The sequence below is a fragment of the Pristiophorus japonicus genome, chromosome 13 (assembly GCF_044704955.1).
Source record: "Pristiophorus japonicus isolate sPriJap1 chromosome 13, sPriJap1.hap1, whole genome shotgun sequence".
Lineage (NCBI taxonomy): Eukaryota > Metazoa > Chordata > Chondrichthyes > Pristiophoridae > Pristiophorus > Pristiophorus japonicus.
The window spans coordinates 135,297,915-135,324,900 of NC_091989.1; the positions used below are offsets into that span (position 1 = coordinate 135,297,915).

Below are 26,986 nucleotides of genomic sequence, written 5' to 3' on the forward strand. Positions count from 1 at the left end.
CGGCTGACACTTTATAGCTTCAATTTAACTTGGAAAAATGTTATCAGGTATTGTTTGAATGATTCGTCTCCGGACAAAATAAGAAATTACATTCATATTTCTAAGCATTTTGGGGAAGGGGATTTTGCTGCAGGAACCAAGTGTATATTCATCAGCAAAGGCAGTCCCTCAAAATCGAGGAAGACTTGCTTCCACTCTAAAAGTGAGTTCTCAGGTGACTGGACAGTTCAATATGGGAATTACAGTCTCTGTCACAGGTGGGGCAGACCGTTGTTGAAGGAAAGGGTGGGTGGGGCGTCTGGTTTGCCGCACTCTCCTTCCGCTGCCTGTGCTTGTTTTCTGCATGCTCTTGGCGACAAGACTCGAGGTGCTCAGCGCCCTCCCGGATGTTCTTCTCCACTTAGGGTGGTCTTTGGCCAGGGACTTCCAAGTATCGGTGGGGATGTTGCATCTTATCAAGGAGGCTTTGAGGGTGTCCTTGAAATGTTTCCTCTGCCCACCTGGGGCTCGCTTGCATGTAGGACTTCCGAGTAGAGCGCTTGCTTTGGGAGTCTTGTGTCAGGCATGCGAACAATGTGGCCCGCCCAACGGAGCTGGTCGAGTGTGGTCAGTGCTTTGATGCTGGGGATGTTGGTCTAATCGAGGACACTAATGTTGGTGCGTCTGTCCTCCCAGGAGATCTGCAGATCTTGCGGAGACATCGTTGGTGGTATTTCTCCTGCGATTTGAGGTGTCTACTGTATATGGTCCACATTTCTGAGCCATATAGGAGGGCGGGTATCACTACAGCCCTGTAGACCATGAGTTGGTGCCAGATTTGAGGGCCTGATCTTGGAACACTCTTTTCCGAAGGCTGCGCTGGCGCACTGGAGGCGGTGTTGAACCTCATCGTCGATGTCTGCCCTTGCTGATAAGCTCTCAAGGAATGGAAAGTGGTCCACGTTGTCCAAGGCCACGCCGTAAATCTTGATGACTGAGGGGGGCAATGCTATGTGGTGGGGTCAGGTTGGTGGAGGACCTTTGTCTTACGGATGTCAAGTGTATATTACAACATTATGCACAAGCTAGTCAGTGTATTCACAATATGAGTCCTGTTGTCTAGTTGAACATAGTTTTTGTTATGCTGCAGTAAAGTCTGCCATGCATAGTAAGAATTAGAGTTGAAGACTAGAAAATCTTACCTGCTCTCTAACATGCATCGAAGTGTCTCAGTCTACCTGAGAAGGCAAGTATGTCTTGTTTGTATGACAAAAGCTACTATACTGTCAGAACAATGTATTTATCTCAAGTGAAAAAATGTACTGTATATAAGTTTTAAAAAATTAATTTACCTTCGCTTGGTTGAAGCATTTACTAGCTAACTCTGAGACTCTGCTGAATTGTGCTCTATATGTTGGGAGTTTAAAATGGTTGGACTACAACTCCCAGCATTCATGCCTGGGTCTTTATCAAAGGATAGTAGGCACTAGGTCTGTCTAGAAACATAGAAAATAGGTGCAGGAGTAGGCCATTCGGCCCTTCGAGCCTGCACCGCCATTCATTAAGATCATGGCTGATCATTCACCTCAGTACCCCTTTCCTGCTTTCTCTCCATACCCCTTGATCCCTTTAGCCGTAAGGGCCATATCTAACTCCCTCTTGAACATATCCAATGAACTGGCCTCAACAACTCTCTGCGGTAGGGAATTCCACAGGTTAACAACTCTCTGCGTGAAGAAGTTTCTCCTCATCTCAGTCCTAAATGGCCTATCCCTTATCCTAAGACTGTGTCACCCTAATAGCTTCCCTTTGTTTTAAGAGTCAACTTTTGTCACATACTGGTTACCAGAAGAATGGGTCAAAACCAAATTTATATGATAAAATTGTACATCAGGATTGCTGAAAATGAAGAGTTGATATTGGAAGGTTACCAATACCTTTGGCAAGTCCTGTTGCTGTGTTGTATTCTTTTTAAAGTTGTTCAGTAATGCTTTTTGAGGCATGTCAATAATGCACACCTTTATTAGTAAACTTAGCGATGAGGCTGACAAAATTTTAGTTGGTGCTGTAAAATTATCAGATGCAACCATACACTTTCAATCCACTGAATGGTTTCATATGTTCCCAATGGGTTTAAAAATTAGACACTGCAAAGTATTAAACAATATAACCTGAACATTCAGATTTAAGCTCTGGAACTCCCTCCCTATACTGCTCTGCCCCTCTACCTCTCTTTCCTCCTTTTAAGATGCTCCTTAAAACCTATCTCTTTGACCAAGCTTTTGGTCATCTGCTGTAATTTCTTTTTATGTGGCTCAGTGTCAAATGTATTCATTTGGTCTTCTAACACTCTTATGAAGTGCCTTGGGTTGTTTTACCACGTTAAGCCTTGGGTTGTTTTACCACGTTAACTCTGCTATATAAATACATGTTGTTCATTGCCTCAGCGTGGTAACTGCAGAAGTGGGTATATTAAAAGCTTTTTTAGGTTTTTGATTGAATATTACTTGAAAATACAACTTTAAAAAATCTATATTTTCATTTGATCATAAGGTTCGCAGCAGCTATATTATATTCCAAATTATGAAATTTTCATACTATTTATTATTCAGTCATGTTTTCACTAGCTCCATGGCTTACCACATTCTTTTGGCTTAACTTTTGTTCACATTGGGCCATAATTTGCTGTCAAAATAACAGCAAGGCTTATACTGCTCGCCGTTATTTACGCACAAATGCCACATCAACTTCATGCAAGAGCAGGTGTGTGGTTAAATGCAGAAATCCAGAAGTTGCTGTCGCAGATGTGCTGCTCCACCATTGGCCTCGCGAAAAGGGCATCTCGCTGTCTGGCTCACCATTGAATGGCATGAAGTTGCTGTATTTGCGCGGTAAAAACAAACTTAAATTTGCCAGAGAAAGTTAAATCTTGTCCATTTCAATCTAAGTACCCTTTTAACGTGTTAATTACTGCCAGGCAACCTCCAAGTGTGGAGTCTCATTCCTTCAGGTTTTAATTGTTGGAGATTTTAAAAATGTAACCATTTAAAAATTTTAAATTTTTTTACTTTTCCTTTCTGTCTCATTTTTCTCTCCCTCTCTCTCTCTCTCTCAATCCAGTCTTTCTTTCCCTTTCTGATTTGACATTGAATTCACCCATTCTAACTTATTCTTTCTAAGTCCTTGCACTGTGAATTTCACAACCCTAACCCTAAATGTGCAAGGGCAAGTCTAACTAACGGCAGACACCATTAGAATCACTCCTACAGCAAATAAATTTTAATATGGAACCACCCACCTCTGAAGAGATGAGCAAACTGTCATATATTACCATGGATTATATTAAAGCACACATATATTTGATCGTTTTTATTAAAATCAAATCAAAAGTATTTTTATAATACATCTATTTACAAAAACGCATGGTTTAAACAGAATAATCAGTGACTAACTGTGGACTAATATTTTTTATCACACTCCCCAAGACCACATTTAGAACTTGCTCATGACCTATTAGTATTGGCATCAACAACTTCTAGAATTTTCAGATTTGTATTTTTCTGATCAATTCTCATCGCTGATTTAAAATTGATGCAGAATCTTGCAGTACCATTGGCTGGTTTAAAACCGAAACCAATACTTCCAAAAACAGAAGCCAAATCCAATCGGATGTCTTATTGTATGACAGGTTGAATTGCTGGAAAGGGGAGAGGAATTTTTGCCCTATCAACATCTCAAGAATTAAACAGTAACTCTCTCTCTCCCCACCACAGCAGCAATATTGCCTCTTTTGTTCTGTTCCAGAGTGTGTGTCATTTTCTCTCTCGTCCTTGCTGCCCAACTAAATAATTTAGCACATGCAAATACAAAAAAATATTGACTGATGTCTCTGAATTGTTTAAACTCATAAATTTGAATCTTTCCCCCAAGAAAGCTTTGTCCTGTATAAATTTATATTATACAAAGAATCACATGAAATAATTACATGGTAAATACACCATGCTACATCTTGTAGCATCATGGTGCATTACTATAAAAATAACATCCTTTTGTGTAATCACTTCAATTGCTGCTCTTTATCCATCCCTCTGTCTCCCTTGTTTCTCTGCATTTTGTTCATACTTTGTGTTACTTAGTACCTGTTGTCTTCTAATATGTTCATACTTATTCACCTTGTTTCCATGGAGAAAAAAAGCAGTGTTAAAAACAGAAAAATGTAATTCAATATAAAGAGTTGAGAATATTAAATTACAAAGAAATCAGTAGAAATGGACCAGCTAAAATGGAACCACCTATTTAATCTTTAAATGTGTTAAAATGTTATACTTCCAAAACAATCAATTATGCAGCTTTAGGCTTAAATTCAACTTGTTCATTAAATTTAGATACAGGTATAAAAAAGTCACAATGGCACATGATAGCTGTGTCCTCGCCCAATGCTGCAATCCCAATATTGAGTATTTCTGAAAACTCTTTCTGCCCAGTTCCGTATGATTTGTGAATGACTGAAATTCACATCTATCAGTTTCTTGCGTGACAGGTAAAGCTTTAACATGTGAAAATGAGAAATGTATAGGTGCAAGTGAACCAACCAATACATGTTGTTAATCATACTGGTTCAAAGGTCTTGTAGCAAGTCTGATTTTCATTTAAGAGGTTTTGAGAGACTTGAGAACCACCTTAGCGTGTTTATTGCTGTGTGATTTGTGTACGTGCTATACCACATCAATAAAAGGGTACCATGCAATGAGAGCATGAATATTAAAAAGGAAGACTACTTTCTCATTAAAACTGCAAACACCACAACAGAAGTATGACTATTAGAAAGCTATTAGCATACACTAAGTATACTATTAGTTTCTTTGTTAGTACAGTATGTGTCTGCCTGGTCATAAGTAGCAAGGTCACCCCTGCTGCTCTGGGTGCAGACTCTGCCTGTGCTGGCGGTATTTCCTTCTTTTTCTCTCTTTCTCCCTGGCACTATCTTTCTTTTTCTTTCTCTCCTGAGGTGCAGATGGCCACATTTGCAGGTTAACTGGAACAGCTGGAGGCGCATTATTAGTTCCCTGCTGCGAACTCATATTTGCTTAGATTTTTTTTAACTGCACAGTAATTTATGACTTTTAGCCACTGATGTTGCTGGTACCCTTGTTTTGAACAGACTGATCTGCGTTCAAAATTCATTAGCATTTGTTAAAATGTTGAAAAGGGGGATGCAATTGTCCTTTGAATCAATTAATCGATAATTATTGTTCATAGGGCTATAGCAGCTTTGAAATGTAAACAACATGAACTGTGGCAGACATTGATCCCTAAGGGGATTCTAGACAATATTTATACTAGTGCATTCATCTGTGGTGACAGTTTCTAAGGAGTGCAATAGTAGATCATAACTGCCATGAGTGAGAAGTCAGCAGACTGTTTATTCCACTCCATTTAATGTTCGGAAACACAATAAATAATTACCTTTGTTTTAATATTTGTATATTCTAAAAGATTTCAGGCTCCAGCTGTAACTTTGTACACAAAAGGGGATTAATGCTTTGTTTTGTTCCTCAGGGTTAGGAAAACCTAAAGCTTTTATAGTTTTAATTCAATACCAACAACACTAACTCCCTTAAGTACACTTTGTATGTTAAATTAACAATGAAAACACAAATATTTATTTTCTGCATTATTGCATGGCTTATGCAGAAATTCAACGAGCCAAAGAAATGTGCATCTTGCATATGTGAGTAGCTTTAAGGAGTATGTCTCTTTTTATACTGCTTTTTAAATTTTTTTCTTCAATAAAGTTTTATGAAACTACACTGTTTAGCAGGACAATTAGCTGCCTAATTATATTTAAATGTAGTAATCTGTCCTTGCTCTACTGTGCAGATATATGGGTGCACTTGGCCAGCTGTGTGCTTTACTTATTTCAATGTGTTGAAGCACCAAGATGTGGTGCCTTGAAGAGGTGGGCTCAGGTTTGAGTGCCAGATCTTTTTAGAATTGCATAGAATTCTCAGGTTTGAGTCCCATTCCACAGAGTCACTGATCTTACAGTGGTTTGACATTACCTAATCATCACTTTTTAATGCACTTTATTTTCTTTTGCTTTTGAACTTTGTTATGTTGTTGAATGTGGGTCTACGCCAATCGCCTAAGTTCTTACACAAAAAACATTTTTGGCTCGGGCACGCTAGATTACCACCTAAGCCACCTGGACCTAAAGTTCCTTGGTCCTGCGGCACAAGTGTAATGGAGTAGAATCCACGTCTGCCAGTGTCTAAAGATGTCGTCTCATATCACACGGCCAGAGCTGGTACAGCACACCTGCCAGGGTGCTTCAGCCGAGCTTCCCTGAACCCCACCGGTTGGAATGCTGCTCTGAGGATGAATGGGCAGAATTTCCTGACAGCCCTATTGGCGTGAAGAGGGTGGGCAGAAGATTCACCCATGTTTTCCACACCACCACCAGAATTTAAAGGAGGAGTTTTTGAGCAAGTTGGAATCCTGGTGGAACTGAGTTCCACCGCAAAATCCTGCAACAACTCCATCGTCAAGGGTGAGATTTTCTTTCCTGCTCTCCCCAAACCTAAATGAACCCCTACACGTGCACACTCTTCCCCACCCCCCCCCCCACACACACACACACACAACCACAAACCTACACGCTCTCACACAACTATGCACGCGCCCAACTGCACAGACACATGCACACAAAACTGCCCGCACATACCTACAACCGTGAGCCCACGCAACCACGTGCACACACAGCCAACCACACACGCACAAACATACATACAACCACAAGAAGAATGGTCATTTAGGCAAAGTACTGGTGGGTTGCCCTTGAACACCAGGAGTTGTCACCATTGGGAGAAGAGGGAAAGAGACAGTCTTGGGGAGAAATGTATTTTATATATATATTTACTATTAATCTGTATTCCTAAAATATCTATTATTCCTTGGCTAGTCTAGTGTTAGAGTGCTGGCCTGCCTTGTAGGGAGCCTGAATGAGTCAGAAATGTAACCAGCCCAACTCATCCCTAATTGAATGATAACATAATCATTTACTGTTGCCTATATGTGTTGCCTAACTGTTGAAGAAAGCAAATATTAACACTTACTTGTTGTAAAACTGGTACATTTAGCTTTAGCCTCCCTGCTTCCAAAAGCACAGTAGGGAAGGTGTTAGGTTTGTCCAATCAAAAACATCTGTGGTCAGTGCAACTAATCCTGATTTGGTGACAGGCTGTTACCAAGAATCAGCAGGGTCCTAATCTGCTGTCATCAAACCTGATAGGATGTGATAAATCTGTCAGCTCCAAATGCTCATCTTCAGCTGCCAAAAATATCCCAAATCCAGGAATTTTGTAAAAACTGTGTGATGGTCGTGGTTTTGAGGTCAGACAAATGTTTGATTTTTATTTTCAGTGTTTTATTGCAGTTGAAATTTTTAGCTCTCTTGCAGGTGCATGGTGCATCTTAACTATTGTCAAATACAAATGCTGACTAGTGAGGACAGATATGCATCATAATGCATCCTTGGATCAAAATGTACAAATTTAGTAATACTTTGTAGTGGTAGAACTGAACTGAAATAATTTTAAATAATGTCTACATTTATTATTGTCATCGACCATGATCATATTCGATGCTGCCACGATTGGGTTGGATTGTTAGCTTTCAAATATACATTCTAATTAGCATTATTGCATCCCCCCTATATTTTCCTTTGACTAACAGTTGTATTATTTGAACTTTACAGAGGAAGGCATCAATCATGAGTGCAAACTGTGTAACCAGATGTTTGACTCACCAGCAAAGCTGCTGTGTCACCTGATTGAACACAGCTTTGAAGGAATGGGAGGTACTTTTAAATGCCCGGTTTGTTTCACAGGTAAGTGCATACGATAGAATTTATTTTAATCTTTCCCAGTTTTGTATAGAAGACCATTATTTTTAAATGTGATCATTAAAGAAATTGAGATGGATCTGAAAACATTTAGGGGACAAAATTGCCCCTTTTTATAGCCCCACTCGCGCCTCGGAGGGGGGGGTGGGGGGGTTGCGTGCTATGGGGCAGGGAAGACTTCGCCCGGGTAGGAGGGGTGCAGGGTGGCGGGTGTGCTGTCATCTCCTGGGAAATTGCCCGGGAGTTTGCGGCGCCGTAGTTTGGGCTGCCTCGCACCAGACAATGACATCATTGGCATGTGTGGTGACCCATTAATGCGCCGCGGGGGAGATTGCGGGGCAGGTGTGAGCGAATGTCAATGCCAGCTTCGCAGGTCATCGCAAAGCTGGCCGACATCCGTTCTCGGGGCGCTCCTTAATGGGGAGGGCGCCAGCGTCCCGGGCCGCCATCTTTTTTTGCCTACCGACTCTTGGGTCACTTCAACGATGCCGGCCCTAGCATGGTCCAGGCCTCCATCGTGCAGCCTGGCACTCCATTTTGGGTGACGAGCTGCAACCCGGCCGCACGCTGCCCTGGTGGCCTAGTGGAGGTCTTGCAGCATGCGCAGTGGCCCTCCCTTTTCAGCGAAGGGGAGGGGCGTTGAAGCATGTCAGCGCTATGTGGGCATTGCCCTTGAGAAGGTGGTGGTGAGTCGCCTTCTTGAACCACTGCAGTCAAGCTTGCTGGTACAACTACTGAGTGGCTTGCTAGGCCTTATCAGAGGGCAGTTAAAAGTCAATCTGGAGTCACGTATAGGCCCGAACGGGTAAGGACAGCAGGTTTTCTTCCCTGAAGGATGTTGGTGGACCAGTTGGGTTTTTACGACAATCCATGTAGTTTCCTGGTCCCTATTACTGACACGAGCTTTTTGATTCCAGATTTATTTAATTAACATGAATTTAAATTCCCCCAGCTGCTGTGGTGGGATTTGAATTCGCTCCTCCGAATTATTCATTCAGGCCTCTGGATTACTAGTCTAGTAACGTAACCATTATGTTACTGTACCCTATATTTAATATTAACAAATATAAATTGATATAAACAAATGTACACTCACTGCATTCCAGTTTCATAGATTGAGACGTGTTGGCGTCTTTTATCCAAAGCCACTGATTGCATTCTATTCTTGTATTTAGAGTTACTTCAGGATTTGAAGTTGGCAACGAGGTGCAACTTTGTTTCTATTGGGAGTCCAAGTACACAAATCATTTGAAGCTAGTGCACACATACAGAAAGCAATCAAAAAGGCTAATGGAATGTTGGCCTTAAGGGGACTGGATTACAAAAGGAAAAAAGTTCTGCTTCAGTTGTTTAGAGTCTTGGTCAGATCCCATCTGGACTACTGCGTTCAGATTTGGGCACCGCAGCTCAGGAAGAATGTATTGGTTTTGGGGGTGAAGCGCAGATTCACTAGAATGATACGGGTTAAATTAGGAAGACAAGTTGCATAAATTTAAATTGTACACGGTATTCCCTTGTGTATAGAAGATCGAGGTCGAGGTGTTTAAAATTTTAAAAGGATTTGATAGGATAGATACAGAGAAACTTTGCTCCGGTGTGGAAATCAAGGATAAGGGAACATAATCTTAAAATTAGAGCCAGGTTGTTTAGGAGGGAAATCAGGAAGGACTTTTTCGCACAAAGGGTAGTAGAAATCTGTAATTTTCTCTCCCAAATGGATGTGGATGCTGGGACAATTGGAGCTATCAAGACTGAGATCGATAGATTTTTGTTAGGTAAGGCCAACAATGGATATGGAGCTAATGCGGGTATATGGAGTTGAGGTACAGATCAACCTTGATCTAATTGAATGTTAGTGCAGGCTCGAGGGGCGAAATCGCCTACCCTATTCCCATGTTCCTGGATTGACCACGGTCATATTGCTTTATGAGAAAGTAAGAACCTCCCCAACTCGTGCTGTGCAGGAGGGTTTAAACTAATTTGGTCGGGCAGCTGAACCAGGATGAAGCATTGGAGAAGAGAAACAAAGTGCACACTGGACTGGGAGAGACAAGCAGCACCAGAATAAAGAGCAGTCCCACAAGAGGAGGGGTCAAAAGCAAAATACTGCAAATGGTGGAAAAATGAAATGAAAGCAGGAAATGCTGGACATACTTAGCGGATCAGGCAGCATTTATGGAGTGAGAAACAGTTAACATTTCAGGTTGTTGATCTGTCATCAGAACTGGCAACGGTTAGAGATGTAACGGGTTGTAAGCAAGTACAGAGGCAGGGAAAGGGGAGTGAAGGGGAGGAAAGAACAAAATAAGTTCTGTGATGGGGTGGAAAGCAGAAGTGATTAAATGACAAAGGGAATAATGGTGCAAGGCAAAAGGGGGTGGCAATAGGACAAGTAAAGAAACAGAAGATGGGTCTAGAGGAGTTGTAAATGGCAACAGCAGAACCATTACCAGCATCCACTGTCTGAAAAAATGGGAGCAGTGGTTCTGATCTGAAATTGTTGAACTCGATGGTCAGGCTGGAAGGCTGTCAAGTGCCTAATCAAAAGATGATGTGCTGTTCCTCGAGTTTCCATTGAGCTTCATTAGAATAGTGCAGGAGGTCGAGGATAGAGAGGTCAGAGTGGGAGTGGAGCGGAGAATTAAAATGGCAAGCGACCAGAAGCTCAGAGTCACACTTAAGGACTGAACCGAGGTGTTCAGCAAAGTGATCACCTAATCTGCACTTGGTTTCCCCAATGTAGAGTAGATCTCATCATGAGCAGCAAATACAGCATACTAAACTGAAAGAAGTACAAGTAAATCATTGTTTCACCTGGAAGGAGTGTTTTGGGGCCCTGAACCGTGTAAAGGGTAGGTGTTGCGTCTCCTGTGCTTGCACGAGAAGGTGCCATGGGATGAGATGGGGGCGTTGGGGGTGATTGAAGAGTGGATCAGGGTGTAGCGGAGGGAACGGTCCCTTTGGAATGCTGAAAGGGAAGGGGAGGGGAAGATGCGTTTGTGGTGGCATTGCACTGGAGGTTGCGGAAATGGTGGAGGTTCATCCGTTGTATGTGGAGGATGGTGGGGTGAGAGGTGAGCACAAGAGGAACTCTATTGTGGTTCTAGGAGGGGCAGGGGTGAGAGCAGAAGTGCAGGAAATGGGGCAGACATGGTTGAAGACCCAGTCAACAACGGTGGAGGGGAATCCTCGGTTGCGGAGAAAGGAAGACGCTGGTGTGGAAGTTGGCATTATCAGAACAGATGCAACGGAGAAACTAGGAGAATGGAATGGAAGTCCTTACAGGAAGTGGGGTGGGAGCAAGTGTAACCAAGGTAGCTGTGGGAGTCAGTGGGCTTATAACAGATATTGGTTGACAGCGTATCTCCAGAAATTGAGTAGACAAGTCGAGGAAGGGAAGAGTCGGAGATTGATTATGTAAAGGCGAGGGATGGATCTAAATTGAAAGCAAAGTTGATGAAATTTTCCAGTTCGGGGCAAAAGCAGGAAACAGCAGCAATACACTCATTAATATACCAAAAAGAGGTGATGGAAGGGACCTGTGTAGGACTGGGACAAAGAATATTCTGATGAAAAAGCAGGCATAGCTAGGATCCATACAGGTTCCTATAACAACACTTTTATTTGGAGGAAGATGAGTGGAGTCAAAGGAGAAGTTGTTCAATGTGAAAACCAGTTCAGCCAGGCGGAGGAGGGTGGTGGGGGATAGGGACTGGTTGGGCCTCTGTTCAAGGAAGAAGTGGAGCGCCCTCAGGCTGTCCTGATGGGGGATGGAAGTGTAGAGGGACTGGGTGTTCATGGTGAAAAGGAGACCGTTGGGGCCAGGAAACTGTTAACATGGTGGAAGGCATCGTAAGAGTCCTAAATGTAGGTGGGAAAAGTCTGGACAAGGGGAGAAATAATGGAGTAGAGATAGGAAGAAATCAGTTCCGTGGAGCAAGAACAGGTCAAAACGATGGGTCTACCAGGGCAGTCCTGTTTGTGGATCTTGGAAAGGAGGTAGAAGCGGGCTGTGCGGGGTTGGGGAACTTAGTGGGGGAAAGATCAGCAGAGGAGATGAGGTCAGTGACGGTCTGGGAAGCGATGGCTTGATGTTTGGTGGTGGGGTCATGGTATAGATGGAGGTAAGAGGAGATGTCAGAGAGTTGCCATTCAATATTTTAGAGGTCCATTTGCCAAACTACAACAGTGCCACTCTTGTCAACAAGTTTAATGACTATCAGGGTTGGACCTGAGAGAACAGAGTGCTGCAAGTTCAGGAGCAGGTGGAGTGGAATGAGTGATGGAGGGAAATAGAAACATAGAAATTAGATGCAGGAGTAGGCCATTCGGCCCTTCCGAGCCTGCACCACCATTCAATATGATCATGGCTGATCATGCAACTTTAGTACCCCATTCCTGCTTTCTCTCCATACCCCTTGATCCCTTTAGCCGTAAGGGCCATACCTAACTCCCTTTTGAATATATCTAACGAACTGGCCTCAACAACTTTCTGTGGTAGAGAATTCCACATGCTCACAACTCTGAGTGAAGAAGTTTCTCCTCATCTCGGTCCTAAATGGTTTACCCCTTATAATAGACTGTGACCCCTGGTTCTGGACTTCCCCAACATCAGGAGCATTCTTCCTGCATCTAACTTGTCCAATCCCATCAGAATTTTATATGTTTCTATGAGATCCCCTCTCATTCTTCTAAATTCCAGTGAATATAAACCTAGTCGATCCAGTCTTTCTTCATATGTCAGTCCTGCCATCCCGGGAATTAGTCTGGTGAACCTTTGCTGCACTCCCTCAATAGCAAGAATGTCCTTCCTCAGGTTAGGAGACCAAAACTGTACACAATATTCAAGGTGTGGCCTCACCAAGGCCCGATACAACTGCAGTAAGACCTCCTTGCTCCGATACTCAAATCCTCTCGCTATGAAGGCCAACATGCCATTTGCCGCCTTCACCGCCTGCTGTATCTGCATGTCAACGTTCAATGACTGATGTACCATGACAGGTCTCATTACACCTCCCCGTTTCCTAATCTGTCATCATTCAGATAATATTCTGCCTTCCTGTTTTTGCCACCAAAGTGGATAACCTCACATTTATCCACATTATACTGCATCTGTCATGCATTTGCCCACTCGCCTAACCTGTCCAAGTCACCCTGCAGCCTCTTAGCATCCTCCTCACAGCTCACACTGCCACCCAGCTTAATGTCATCTGAAAACTTGGAGATATTACATTCAATTCTTTCATCTAAATCATTAATATATATTGTAAATAGCTGGGGTCCCAGCAATGAATCTTGCGGTACCCCACTAGTCACTGCCTGTCATTCTCAAAAGGACCCGTTTATTCCTACACTTTGCTTCCTGTCTGCCAACCAGTTCTCTATCCATTACCCCCAATACCATGTGCTTTAATTTTGCACACTAATCTCTTGTGTGGGTCCTTGTCAAAAGCCTTTTGAAACCCCAAATACACCACATCCACTGGTTCTCCCTTGTCCACTCTACTAGTTACATCCTCAAAAAATTCTAGATTTGTCAAGCATGATTTCCTTTTCATAAATCCATGCTGACTTGGACCGATCCTGTCACTGCTTTCCAAATGCGCTGCTATTACATCTTTAATAATTGATTCTAACATTTTCCCCACTACCGATGTCAGGCTAACCGGTCTATAATTCCCTGTTTTCTCTCTCCCTCCTTTTTTAATAAGTGGGGTTACATTAGCTACTCTCCAATCCATAGGAACTGATCCAGAGTCTTTAGAATGTTGGAAAATGACCACCAATGCATCCACTATTTCTAGAGCGACTTCCTTAAGTATTCTGGGATCCAGACTATCAGGCCCTGGGGATTTATCAGCCTTCAATCCCATCAATTTCCCTAACACAATTTCCCACCTAATAAGGATTTCCTTCAGTTCCTCCTTCTCGCTAGACCCTCGAACCCCTAGTAGTTACGGAAGGTTATGTGTGTCTTCCTTAGTGAAGACAGAACCAAAGTATTTGTTCAACTGGTCTGCCATTTCTTTCTTCCCTATTATAAATTCACCTGATTCTAACTGCAAGGGACCTACATTTGTCTTCACTAATCTTTTTCTCTTCACATATCTATAGAAGCTTTTGCAGTCAGTTTTTATGTTCCCTGCAAGCTTAGCCTCATACTCAATTTTCCCCCCTCCTAATTAAACCCTTTGTCCTCCTCTGCTGAATTCGAAATTTCTCCCAGTCCTCAGGTTTGCTGCTTTTTCTGGCCAATTTATATGCCTCCTCCTTGGATTTAACACTATCCCTAATTTCCCTTGTTAGCCACGGTTGAGCCACCTTCCCCGTTTTATTTTTACTCCAGACAGGGATGTACAATTGTTGAAGTTCATCCATGTGATCTTTAAATGTCTGCCATTGCCTATCCACCGTCAACCCTTTAAGTGTCATTCGCCAGTCTATCCTAGCCAATTCACGTCTCATACCATAGGAGTTACCTTTCTTTAAGTTCAGGACCCTAGTCTCTGAATTAACTGTGTCACTCTCCATCTTAATGAAAAATTCTACCATATTATGGTCACTCTTCCCTAAGGGGCCTCGCACAACAAGATTGCTAATTAATTCTCTCTCATTACACAGGACCCAGTCTAGAATGGCCTACTCTCTAGTTGGTTCCTTGACATATATTGGTCTAGAAAACCATCCCTTATACACTCCAGGAAATCCTCCTCCACCATATTGCTACCAGTTTGGTTAGCCCAATCTATATGTAGATTAAAGTCACCCATGATAACTGCTATACCTTTATTGCACGCATCCCTAATTTTCTGTTTGATGCCATCCCCAACCTCACTACTACTGGTTGGTGGTCTGTATACAACTCCTACTAGCGTTTTCTGCCCTTTGGTGTCCCGCAGCTCTACCCATACCGATTCCACATTATCCAAGCTAATGTCCTTCCTTACTATTGTGTTAATCTCCTCTTTAACCAGCAACGCTACCCCACCTCCTTTTCCTTTCTGTCTATCCTTCCTGAATATTGAATACCCCTGGATGTTCAGTTCCCAGCCTTGGTCACCCTGGAGCCATGTCTCCGTAATCTCGGTTACATCATATCCGTTAACAACTATCTGTGCAGTTAATTCATCCACCTTATTACGAATGCTCCTCGCATTGAGACACAGAACCTTCAGGCTTGTTTTTTTAACACTCTTTGTCCTTTTAGAATTATGTTGTAAAGTGGCTCTTTTTGATTTTTGCCTTTGATTTCTCTGCCCTCCACTTTTCCTTATCTCCTTTCCACCTTTTGCTTCTGCCCCCATTTTACTTCCCTCTGTCTCCCTGCATAGATTCCCATCCCCCTGCCATATTAGTTTAAACCCTCCCCAACAGCACGAGCAAACACTCCCCCGAGGACATCGGTTCCAGTCCTGCCCAGGTGCAGACCATCCGGTTTGTACTGGTCCCACCTCCCCCAGAACTGTTTCCAATGTCCCAGGAATTTGAATCCATCCCTCTTGCACCATTCTTCAAGCCACGTATTCATCTTAACTATCCTGCTATTTCTACTCTGACTAGCACGTGGCACTGGTAGGTAGCACTCCTGAGGTTACTACCTTTGAGGTCCTAATTTTTAATTTAACTCCTAGCTCCCTAAATTCAGCTTGTAGGACCTCATCCCGTTTTTTTACCTAGATCGTTGATACCTATATGCACCATGACAACTGGCTGTTCACCCTCCCCCTCCAGAATGCCCTGCAGCTGCTCCGAGACATCCTTGCCCTTGCACGAGGGGGGCAACATACCATCCTGGAGTCTCGATTGCGGCCACAAAAACTCCCATCTATTCCTCTTACAATAGAATCCCCTACCACTATGGCTCTCCCACTCTTTTTCCTGCCCTCCTGTGCAGCAGAGCCACCATGGTGCCATGAACTTGGCTGCTGTTGCCTTCCCCTGATGAGACATCTCCTCCAACAGTACCCAAAACAGTACATCTGTTTTGGAGGGAGATGACCGCAGGGGACCCCTGCCACACCTTCCTTCCACTGCTCTACTGCTCTTCCTGCTGATCACCCATTCCCTATCTGCCTGTGTAACCTTTACCTGCGGTGTGACCAACTCACTAAATGTGCTATTCACGGCATCCTCAGCATCGCAGATGCTCAAGTGAATCCATGCGCAGCTCCAGTGCCGCAATGCGGTCTGTCAAGAGCTGCAACTGGACACACTTCCTGCACACATAGTAGGCAGAGACACTGGAAGCATCCCTGATTTCCCACATAGCACAGGAGGAGCATGACACAGGTCTGGGCTCTCCTGCCATGACTTACCCCTTAAATTAACTTAATTTGGCATCAATGCCAAAGGTTACCTACTGATAAGAAAAGAAAAAGATTAAATACTCACCAATCCACCAGCCAATCACTTACCCGCTTGGCTGTGACGTCACACTTCGATTTCTTTTTACTTCTTTGTTTACCTTCTGCCCCTGCACCAGCTGGCCTCCTCTGACAGCCGCGCCCTTTTATGGGTATCCTGAACTGCCATTCCCGCTCCTGTGGCCTCCTCCGACGGCCACGCCCTCTTATGCGTCTCCCGAATCCCGCTCCTGTGGCCTCCTCCAACGACCGCGCCCTTTTATGGGTCTCCCAACCTGCCGCTCCCGCTCCTGTGGCCTCCTCCGATGGCCGCGTCCTTTATGGGTCTCCCGAACTCCCGCTCCTGTGGCCTCCTCCGACGGCCGCACCCTTTTATGGATCAGATGGGAGAAATACAAAGCAGGTTAAGGTGGGTTTGGAGTGCATGTGCGTAAATACACGGAACATGTAACAAGGTTGGTGAACTTCAGTTAGAAGTTGCCACGTGGGTTATGATATAGTGGCAACAACAGAGACCTGGCAAAAACAAGGACAGGAATGGGAGCTAAACATTCCTGGCTGCAATGCCATTCAGCAGGAATAGGGAAGGGGAAAAAAAAGAGATGGGGTGGGTGCAGTATTGATGCAAAAAACTGTTCCAGCCCTGGAAAGGAATATGAGGTGTTTGAGGGTTCAAAGACAGAATCTATGTGGTTAAAGTTAAGGAGCAGAAGAGGAGCTGTGACACTTCTGGGAGTATATGATAGACCCACAATTAGTGGGAAGGAGATGGGCGAACAAATCTGCAAGCAAAAAGATGTAAAAATTGGTCATGGGGCCTTTAGTTATTCTAATTTAGTTGGGTGGGGGGGGGGGAGGCTGTGGGGTGGTGGGGGGACTGTGTAAAGGGCGAAGAAGGGGGAGGAATTCCTGAAATATGTACAGGAAACTTTCTTTTATCAGCCCAACCAAGGAAGGAAGCTGTGCTGGATCTAGTTCTAAGCAAGTGCTCTACTCGGAACTCATACACAGCAAGCGAGCCCCAGATGGGCAGAGGAAACGCTTCACGGACACCCTCAAAGCCTCCTTGATAATGTGTAACATCCCCACCGGCACCTGGGAATCCCTGGCCCAAGACCACCCAAAGTGGAGGAAGAGCATCCGACAGGGCGCTGAGCACTTCGAGTCTCGTCGCCAAGAGCATGCAGAAACCAAACGCAGACAGCGGAAGGAGCATGTGGCAAACCCCCCCCTGCCCCTTTCTTCAACCACTGTCTGTCCCACCTGTGACAGAGACTGTAATTCCCGCATTGGACTGTACAGCCACGTGAGAACTCACTTTTGGAGTGGAAGCAGGTCTTCCTTGATTTTGAGGGACTGCCTATGATGATGATGAGTTATGGGAATGACGTGGGGCAAGTAAAGCATGTTTGTGGGAGAGCATCTGAGAAACAGTGATCACAATATCATTAGGTTTAGAGTAATTATGGAAAGGGAAATGGAACTATCAATGGTGATGATACTTAACTGGAAGAGGACCAATTTCAGTGAGTTGAAATGAGCTGTGGCCCAGGTGGATTGAAAATAAAGAATGGCAGGTAAAATAGTAAATGAGAAATGGGAGGCCTTCAAGGAGGAGGAAGTTCAGGTACAGACTAAACATAGTCCTTTGAAGGGGAAGGGAAAGACATCCAAAGCTAGAGCTCCTTGGGAGACTAAAGAAATTGGCCTAAATATTCGTGTGCGCCACGAAAGCTGCCGGTGCCACCGTGGATGCATGTTAATGGCCGCCAAAAATGGAGGCCATTATGGTAGGACTGAAAAATTTGTGGCGGGAACTACTGATTATTAGCCCAGCGCTAAACTCATGGAGTAATACCCTCCTGGTAGTGTTAGTCCCGGCATCAGTCCTGAATGCAGCGTCCAGAAACGGCTTTGCATCTTCCAACTGCCGCTGGAAGCGATTTTGCTGGGCATTGTTGGGTATTAAAAGGGCAATGCATTGTTGTTTGCTTAAAAGCCTTCTGAACTGATTAAGAATATAAAAATTAAGCAAAAAATGCAGTTTTCAGCCCTGGCAGCCCTATTGCCTTTTTTAAAAAAAAAATTTACATTTGAAAAAAATTCCCAAATCACAAGGCACTCCTCCCCTTGGAAGAGACGGTGCTGGCCATTCTTGGACAGCGGCATGGCTGAGCCCTTGGCCAGCGGTGGGGCTGAAGGGATACAAGATTCTGGTATCCTCATGCGTTATTCTTCTTTTTGCATGCACTTCTTGCTTTCCCGCTCTCCGCTCACCACTACTCCATCCTTGTGCCTTCCTCATTTCACACACCCAAGAAATGCAGCCTGCCCAGCCAGTGTTTGACCAAGAAGAGGGAGAGGAGAGTGAAGAAGAAGAAGAAGAAACACCACTCGATTTGGTTGGGAGTGTCAAATCAGCGGTCGCCATTTCTTCACAAAATTTGGCCGGTAACGGGTGGCATATATCACCCGAATTTTTAGCCCACTGAGATTAAAATGAAACAGAAAAAGGTTTGTGATAAATGTCAGGTTCATAATACAGTGCAGAATCAAGCAGAGGAGAAATAAAGGAAATAAGAGGGGAAAAGAGAATGTATGAGAAACGGTAAGAATATGCCTAAAAGGGAACACTGTAGTGTTTTTTTTATAAACCTACAAAGAGTAAAAGGATAGTCAAAGATACCGGCCTTCACAGTAGAAGACACTAAAAACATCACAATAGTGGATAATCAAGGCGCTATAGGGAGGGAGGAACTTAATACAATTACTATCACGAAAGTAGTAGTACTCAGTAAAATAATGGGACTAAAGGCAGACAAGTCCCCAAAAGAAGTGGATACATTGGTTGTGATCTACCAAAATTCCCTGGATTCTGGATTGGAAAACCGCAAATGTAGCGCCCCAATTTAAAAAAGGAGGCAGACAAAAAGCAGGAAACTTTAGACCAGTTAGCCTAACTTCTGTCATTGGGAAAATGCAGGAGTCCATTATTAAGGAAGCAGTAGTGGGACATTTGAAATAGCATAATTTAATTAAGCAGAGTCAGCATGGTTTTATGAAAGGGAAATCATGGTTGACAAATTTGCTGGAGTTCTTTGAGGATGTAATGAGCAGGGTGGATAGGGGGGAACCAGTGGATGTGGTGTATTTGGATTTCCAGAAGGTATTCGATAAGGTGCCACACAAAAGGTTACTGCACAAGATAAAAGTTCACGGGGTTGGGGGTAATATATTAGCATGGATGAAGGATTGGCTAACTAACAGAAAATAAAGAGTCGGGATAAATGGGTCATTTTCCGGTTGGCAAACAGTAACTAGTGGGGTGCCGCAGGGATCAGTGCTGGGGCCGCAACTATTTACAATCTATATTAATGACATAGATGAAGGGACCGAGTGTAATGTTGCCAAGTTTTCTGATGATACAAAAATGGTTGGAACAGCAAATTGTGAGGAGGACACAAAAGATCTGCAAAGCGATATAGACAGGCTAAGTGAGTGGACAAAAATTTGGCAGATGGAGTATAATGTGGGAAAATGTGAGGTTATCCACTTTGGCAGAAAAAATTGAGAAGCAAATTATAATTTAAATGGAGAAAAATTGCAAAGTGCTGCAGTTGAAAGGCTCCTGGGGGTCCTTGTGCATGAAACACAAAAAGTTAGTATGCAGGTACAGCAAGTAATCAGGAAGGCAAATGGAATGTTGGCCTTTATTGCAAGGGGGATAGAGTATAAAAGCAGAGAAATCCTGCTGCAACTGTACAGGGTATTGGTGAGGCCACACCTGGAGTACTGTGTCTAGTTTTGGTCTCTGTATTTAAGGAAGGATATACTTGCATTGGAGGCTGTTTAAAGAAGGTTCACTAGGTTGATTCCAGAGGTGAGGGGGTTGACTTATGACGATAGGTTGAATAGTTTGGGCCTATACTCATTGGAGTTCAGAAGAATGAGAGGTGATCTATCGAAACATAGAAGATAATGAGGGGGCTCGACAAGCTGGAGGCAGAGAGGATATTTCCACTCATAGGGGAAACTAAAACTAGGGGACATAGTCTCAGAATTAGGGGCTGCCCATTTAAAACTGAGATTAGGAGGAATTTCTTCTCAGAGGGTTGTAAATCTGGATTTCTCTGTCCCAGAGAGCTGTGGAGACTGGGTCATTGAATATATTTAAGATGGAGAAAGAGATTTTTGAGCGATAAGGGAATAAAGGGTTATGGTAAGCGGGCAGGGAAGTGGAGTTGAGTCCATGATCAGATCAGCCATGATCTTATTAAATGGTGGAGCAGGCTCGAGAGGCCAGGTGGCCTACTCCTGCTCCTATTTCTTATGTTCTTATGTAAGGAAGGGTGAGGCCAATTAGGAAATCTTCTTGTGAAGACAATGAGCATAATTGAGGTACTAAATGAGTACTTTGCATCTGTCTTGACAGAAGATGATGCTGCCAATGTTGGTAGTGAAGTTAGAAAGCACTTCTCTACGCAAAGGATGGTAGAAGTTGAGAACTCTTTTCTACAATGGCAATTGATGCGAGGTCAATTGTTTATTTTAGATCTGAGATTGTTAGATTGTGTTACCCAAAGGTATTAAGGTATGTGGCGCGAAGACGGATATATAGAGTTAAGTCACAGGTCAGCCAAAGATCAGTAGATTGTCATTGAATGGCGGAACAGGCTTGAGGGGCTAATTGGATAGAATAAAAACTGATGAAGAGGAGGTACTTAAGGTTGGCAGCGCTCGGAAGTAGAAAAGTCGTCCAGTCCAGACAGAATGCATTATAGGTTGCTGAAGGAAGTACGGGTGGAAATAGCAGAGGCTCTGGCCACAATCTTTCAATCCTCCTTGGATATGGGAGCAGTGCCAGAGGGCTGGAGGGTTGAAAATGTTACATTCCTGTTCAATAGCGGGATAGCGGTGTGGTGGGGAAACTTAGAAACCATTATCCGGGACAAAATTAATTTTCACTTGGAAAACCATGGGTTAATTAATGATCGCCAATACAGATTTGTTATGTCTGAGAAACCTGAGAGTTCATTCAATGGAATAACGGAGAGGGTTGATGAAGCTAACACAGTTTATGTTATATATATGGACTTTCAAAAGTGCCACAAAATAGATTTGTGAGCATAATTAAAGCCCTTGGGATTTAAGGGGTAGTGGCAGTATGGATACAAAATTAGCAGAGAGTAGTGGGGAATGGTTGTTTTTCAGACTGGAGGGAAGTATAAGAGCATACAGGGAAGTATACAACCTTCTCTGTTATGGGTACCACACTTTCGGAAGGATGTCGGAGGAGATTTGCTGGAATCATACCAGAGATGAAGAACTTCAGTTATATGGAGACACGAGTAACTGGGATTGTTCTTCTTGGAACAGAGAAGATTAAGGGGAGATTTAATGGAGTTGTTCAAAATTATGAAGGGTTTTGATAGAGTAAATAAGGAGAAACTATTTCCACTGGCAGGTGGGTCAGTAACCAGAGGACACAGATTTAAGATAATTGACAAAAGTACCAGAGGGGAGATGAGTAATGATGTGGAATGCACTGCTTGAAAGGGGGATGGAAGCAGATTGAATGGTGACTTTGGATATATACTTGAAAAGGAAAAGTTTGCAGGACTCGGGGTAGGAGAGGGGGGAGTGGAATTAATTGGATAACTCTTTGAAAGAGCCGGCACAGTCACGATGGGCTAATGGCTTTCTTCTATGCTGTAAGATTCTATGATTAGTTTTCAACAACAACAACTACTTGCATTTATATAACGGCGCTTCTAAAACGTCCCAAGGCTTGTCACAGATGTGTAATTGGACAAAAATAGATGGCAAGCTAAAGAAGGATATGTTAGGAGGGTTGGCCAACAATGTTGGTTTTAAGCAGATTCTTGAAGGAGGAGAGGTTTAGGGAAGTAATTCCAGAGCATCTGCTGAGGTGACCGAAGGCACATTCGCAAATGGTGGCGCGCAGGGAGGGTGGTTGTACAAGAAGCCAGAGTCAGAGGTACAGAGAGTCTGTGGGAGGTGGGTGTTAAGGGCTGGAGGAGGTTACAGAGATGACCGGGGCTGGGAGGTTGGGGGGCGGGGTGGGGTGGTGGGGCAAGGCGAGGCCATGTAGCGATTTAAATAGCAGAACGAGAATTTTAAATTGGGGGACCGGGAGCCATTGTAGGTCACAGACACAGAGCTGAAGGGGGTGCAGGATAGGATACGGACAGCAGAGTTTTGAATGGGCTGAGTTTTACAGAGTCGGGAGGACAGCCAGGAGAGCATTGGAATAGTCAAGTTTCTAAGTGACAAAGGCATAGATGAGAGTTTCAGCAATAGCCGGGCTGAGGCAGAGCTGGAGTTGGGCAATGTTACGGAGGTGGAAGCATCTGGTCTTTGTTATGGAGAGTATATGGAATTGCTCAGCTTGGGGCCGAATGGGACACAAGAGATTGTGAACAGTCTGTTTCTTCGTGAGATATTGGCTGAGGAGCAGGATGGAATTGGTGGCAGGGGTGAGAGTTTGAAGCGGGGGAAGAAGACAGTGCCTTATGTCTTTCCATTGCTTAACTGGAGGAAATCGCAGTTCATCTAGATGTTTGACAAGCAGTCTGAAAACCGAGGCAGTGGAGGGGTCGAGCGAGGTGGTGGACAGATAGAGCTGGGTGTCATGAGAATACATGTGGAAGCTAATCCTGTGTCTTTGGATGATGTCCCCAGGGGCCAACATGTAGAAGAGGAAGGGAGGCAAGGATAGGTCCTGGGGCGCTTAGAACATAAGAATTAGGAGCAGGCCATATGACTCCTCTAGCCAGCTCTGCCATTCCATAAGATCATGGCTGATCTTCAACTTTAACTCCACTTTCCCACCCGATCCCCATATCCCTTTTCTATCTCAGCCTTGAATATAGTCAATGACTGAGCATCCACAGCTCTTTGGAGCAAAGAATTCGAACGATGAGGCTTATGAGGTTATAGTGCAGGGCCAGGAAGAAAAGCCATTGATATTCTGGCCGCAATTTGATCAGTAAGTGTGAAGCAAAACCAGGGTCGTCTCACTGCTGGACAATGAAGGAAAGAAGGTGGAGAAAGATAATATGGTCAATGATGTCAAAGGCTGCAGAGAGGATAATGAGAGAAAATGCGCCACAACTTCTGTCACAGAGAATGTCATTTGTGACTTTGATTTTATTGCTGTGGCAGGGTCTGAAACCTGATTAGAGAGTTCAAACATAGAGTTGCAGGCAATATTAGCAAGGATTTAGGAAGCAACAATTAATTAAAGGAATTTGGAGAGGAAAGGGAGGGTGGAGATGGGTTGTTATTTTGCAAGGACAGGGATTGAGGGTGGGTTTTTGAGAGGGGTGTTTTGAAAAGAACAGGAAACACTCCCAAGAAGAGGGAAACCATTTACAATGTCAGCCAGCATGCGAGCACTGAAAAGAACAGCAGCTTACTCGGAAAGCTGGGTCTCATGGACAACATGAGCTCGGCAAGTACATGAGAGACGGGAGCAAAACTAGAGAAGAACATGAGATTAAGGCTGGAGCATAGGGACGCAGGGGAAGGTTTGTCTTGGTGGGGAAACGGGAAAACAGCAGAGACAGCTGAATGGATGGTCTTGATGGAGAAGTCCATGAGCTCTATGCACATTACTGGAGATGAAGGTGGTGGAGAAAAGAATATGGGGGTTATTTTTACTCTCCAGGATGATCCTGGAGTAGTGAGCTGTTTTTGCAGAAGAGTGTGAGGCCCAATCGCGCTTGATGGGGTCCAGTCAAATCGGGATGGATGGCTGAACCAATTATGGGCCAGTTGCACTTAAGACTCGTCTCTTGGACTTGAGGAAGTGAATATTGGGCCATACAAGGGGGAACAATCTGGATGGGACATTTAACTGGGGATAAGGGTATCATAGTTGCAAACTAGGGAGTAGTTGAACAGATATATAGCTACAGAAGTATCATGGTGAATGGGGAGCCATAGACTAGGCAGTTGGGAGTTTGGAAGAGCAATAGAGAGCGACTTCAAGGAGAGTTTTATTTTTCCAGAAGCGGACGCAGGTGTTGGTCCAATTTTACCCCACTGACTAATAGTATTTCATAAATGCTGTTTGCTTCAGCCCACATATTAAGGCACTTATAAACTTTTATGGTTACGGGCCATAAAATTATGCTTGAAGCTCTGAATTTAATGTGTGTGCTCACAGGTGAGGCCTGAGACAATCCATACGATCACTACACACCCCACCTGCAGTTCCATTGAACACCTGATCCATAATATGTTTGTTGTTCAGCTCAGATCTTGCATACCTAAGCCTTGGTACAACATACCGTTCTCAAGTCACTTCCTCAACCTCAAAAAATAAATAAAACTCGTATGGTGCTCTGTATAACATATCTTGGCCTCGACTGCCTGAGTTTTGTTTTCATTAAATATTACAAACATCAGCAATAGGTGTTTCTGTCCCCAAAGGTATATGATTATCAGACACAATAGTATTAGTCTGATCCTGACTTTGGGAAAAATGTAAACGTTTAAGTCTCTGGAACTATTAAATTCATCATTAATTTTGGGGAATGTGGATTTACTCCCTTCTTTCAAAAAGGGTGATCATTTCTGTTATGTATGCAATCCGATGTAACCAGCATTCTACCGCCACCAGAGGGCGTATCTGTTGGAGTCCCAAGGGATCCCAGCATCCCTTGGGAGCACTGTATATAAGCAGGCCTCCCATGCTGTACCAACACTCTGGAGTTAGAATAAAGAGACTAAGGTCACACTTACTCATGTCTACAGTACTCAATCACATTACTCTATTATGGACGTAACAACTGGCGACGAGATAACGAACCATCACGCAAAAATGCAGAGAACTTTTGGTATCATGGAGAAATTCTCAGAAGGGGACGATTGGAAGACCTTTGTGGAGCGACTCATCCAATACTTCGTGGCCAATGAGCTGGAAGGGAATGAGAATGCTGTCAAACGAAGGGTGATCCTCCTCACTGTCTGCAGGGCAACAACCTATGGCCGCATGAAGAATCTTCTTGCTCCGGTGAAACCAACAACCAAATCGTATGAAGAACTGCTTATGCTGGTCCAGGAGATCTAAATTCAAAGGAGAGCGTTCTGATGGCAAGGTATCGATTTTACACATGTCAACGGTCTGAAGGCCAGGAAGTGGCGAGCTATGTCGCCGAACTAAGGTGCCTTGCAGGACATTGCGAATTTGATGGATTCCTGGAGCAAATGCTAAGAGACTTTTTTGTGCTTGGCATTGGCCATGAGGTTATCCTTCGCAAACTATTGACTGTTGAAACACTGAACCTGAGCAAAGCCATAACGATAGCCCAGGCATTTATGTCCACCAGCGATAACGCCAAACAAATTTTGCAGCATAAAGAAGCATCAGCAAGTACTGTACAAAAAGTAACGTCGTTTTCAGGCAGGAATGCATATGGCAGAACGTACACGCCTGCAGCTGCACGACCTCAGATGACTGAGTCTGCCATCAAGCGTTAATGCGAGACAGTTAACACTTTGTTGGCGCTGCAGAAGTGATCATCGAGCCCATCAATGCCACTTCAAACTATGTGTGCAAAGGCGGTGGCACAATGGGACACCTCCAGCGAATGTGCAGACGAGCTGCAAACTACCACGTTGCAGAGGAAGACTGACCCATGGCGGATCAAACTGAGGCTCAAAACCAAGGAGACAGAAGTGTACAGGGTACACACCTTCACCATGAAATGTCCACCGATCATGTTAAAAGTTGAACTGAACGGAATTCCAGTGTCCATGGAATTGGACACGGGTGCGAGTCAGTCCATCATGAGCAAAAAGGCCTTCAACAGGCTGCGATGCAACAAGACACACAGGCCCAAGCTGAGCCCCATTCACACTAAAGAGCTGATCCCTGTAATTGGCAGCGCAGCAGTAAAAGTCTCTTATGAGGGAGCAGTGTACGAACTATCAATATGGATAGTACCAGGAGATGGCCTCACACTGTTGGCCAGAAGCTGGGTGGGAAAAATCCGCTGGAACTGGGACGACATCCGAGCGCTTTCGTCCGTCGACGACGCCTCATGTGCCCAGGTTCTGAGCAAGTTTCCGTCGTTGTTTGAGCCAGGCATCGGAAATTTCTCTGGGGCGAAGGTACAGATCCACTTGATTCCCGGCACACGACCCATCCACTACAAGGCATGTGCGGTGCCATACATGATGCGAGAGAAAGTGGAGATCGAGCTGGACAGGCTGCAACGAGAGAGCATCATCGCGCCGGTGGAGTTCAACGAGTGGGCCAGTCCGATTGTTCCGGTTCTCAAAGGCGATGGCACAATCAGAATTTGCGGGGACTATAAAGTAATGATTAACCGTTTTTCGCAGCAGGACCAGTACCCGTTACCCAAGGTAGACCACCTATTTGCGATGCTGGCAGGAGGAAAGACATTCACCAAGTTGGACCTGACCTGGGCCTACATGACGCAGGAGCTGGCGGAATCTCCAAAAGGCCTCACCTGCATCAACACGCACAAAGGTCTGTTCATCTACAATAGATGCCCGTTTGGGATTCGATCGGCCATGGCTATTTTTCAAAGGAACATGGAGAATCTGCTAAAGTCGGTTCCACGCACCGTGGTTTTCCAGGACGACATACTGGTCACAGGTCGGGACACCATCGAACATTTGCAGAACCTGGAAGAGGTTCTAAGTCGGCTAGATCGTGTGGGACTCAGGTTGAAATGCTCAAAATGTG

At 44.2% G+C, this 26,986-nt stretch overlaps 1 protein-coding gene across 7 annotated transcripts in view; it reads left to right on the forward strand.

Annotated features, from left to right (window-relative positions):
• Positions 1–26,986, forward strand: part of znf423 (zinc finger protein 423) — a 308,894-nt gene that overhangs the window by 246,442 nt on the left and 35,466 nt on the right. For all 7 annotated transcript variants that reach the window (XM_070898035.1, XM_070898030.1, XM_070898034.1 and 4 more), the window contains one exon: positions 7,736–7,867. In XM_070898035.1, coding sequence (XP_070754136.1) covers positions 7,736–7,867 — 132 coding nt within the window. The remainder of the gene's footprint in view (positions 1–7,735; positions 7,868–26,986) is intronic.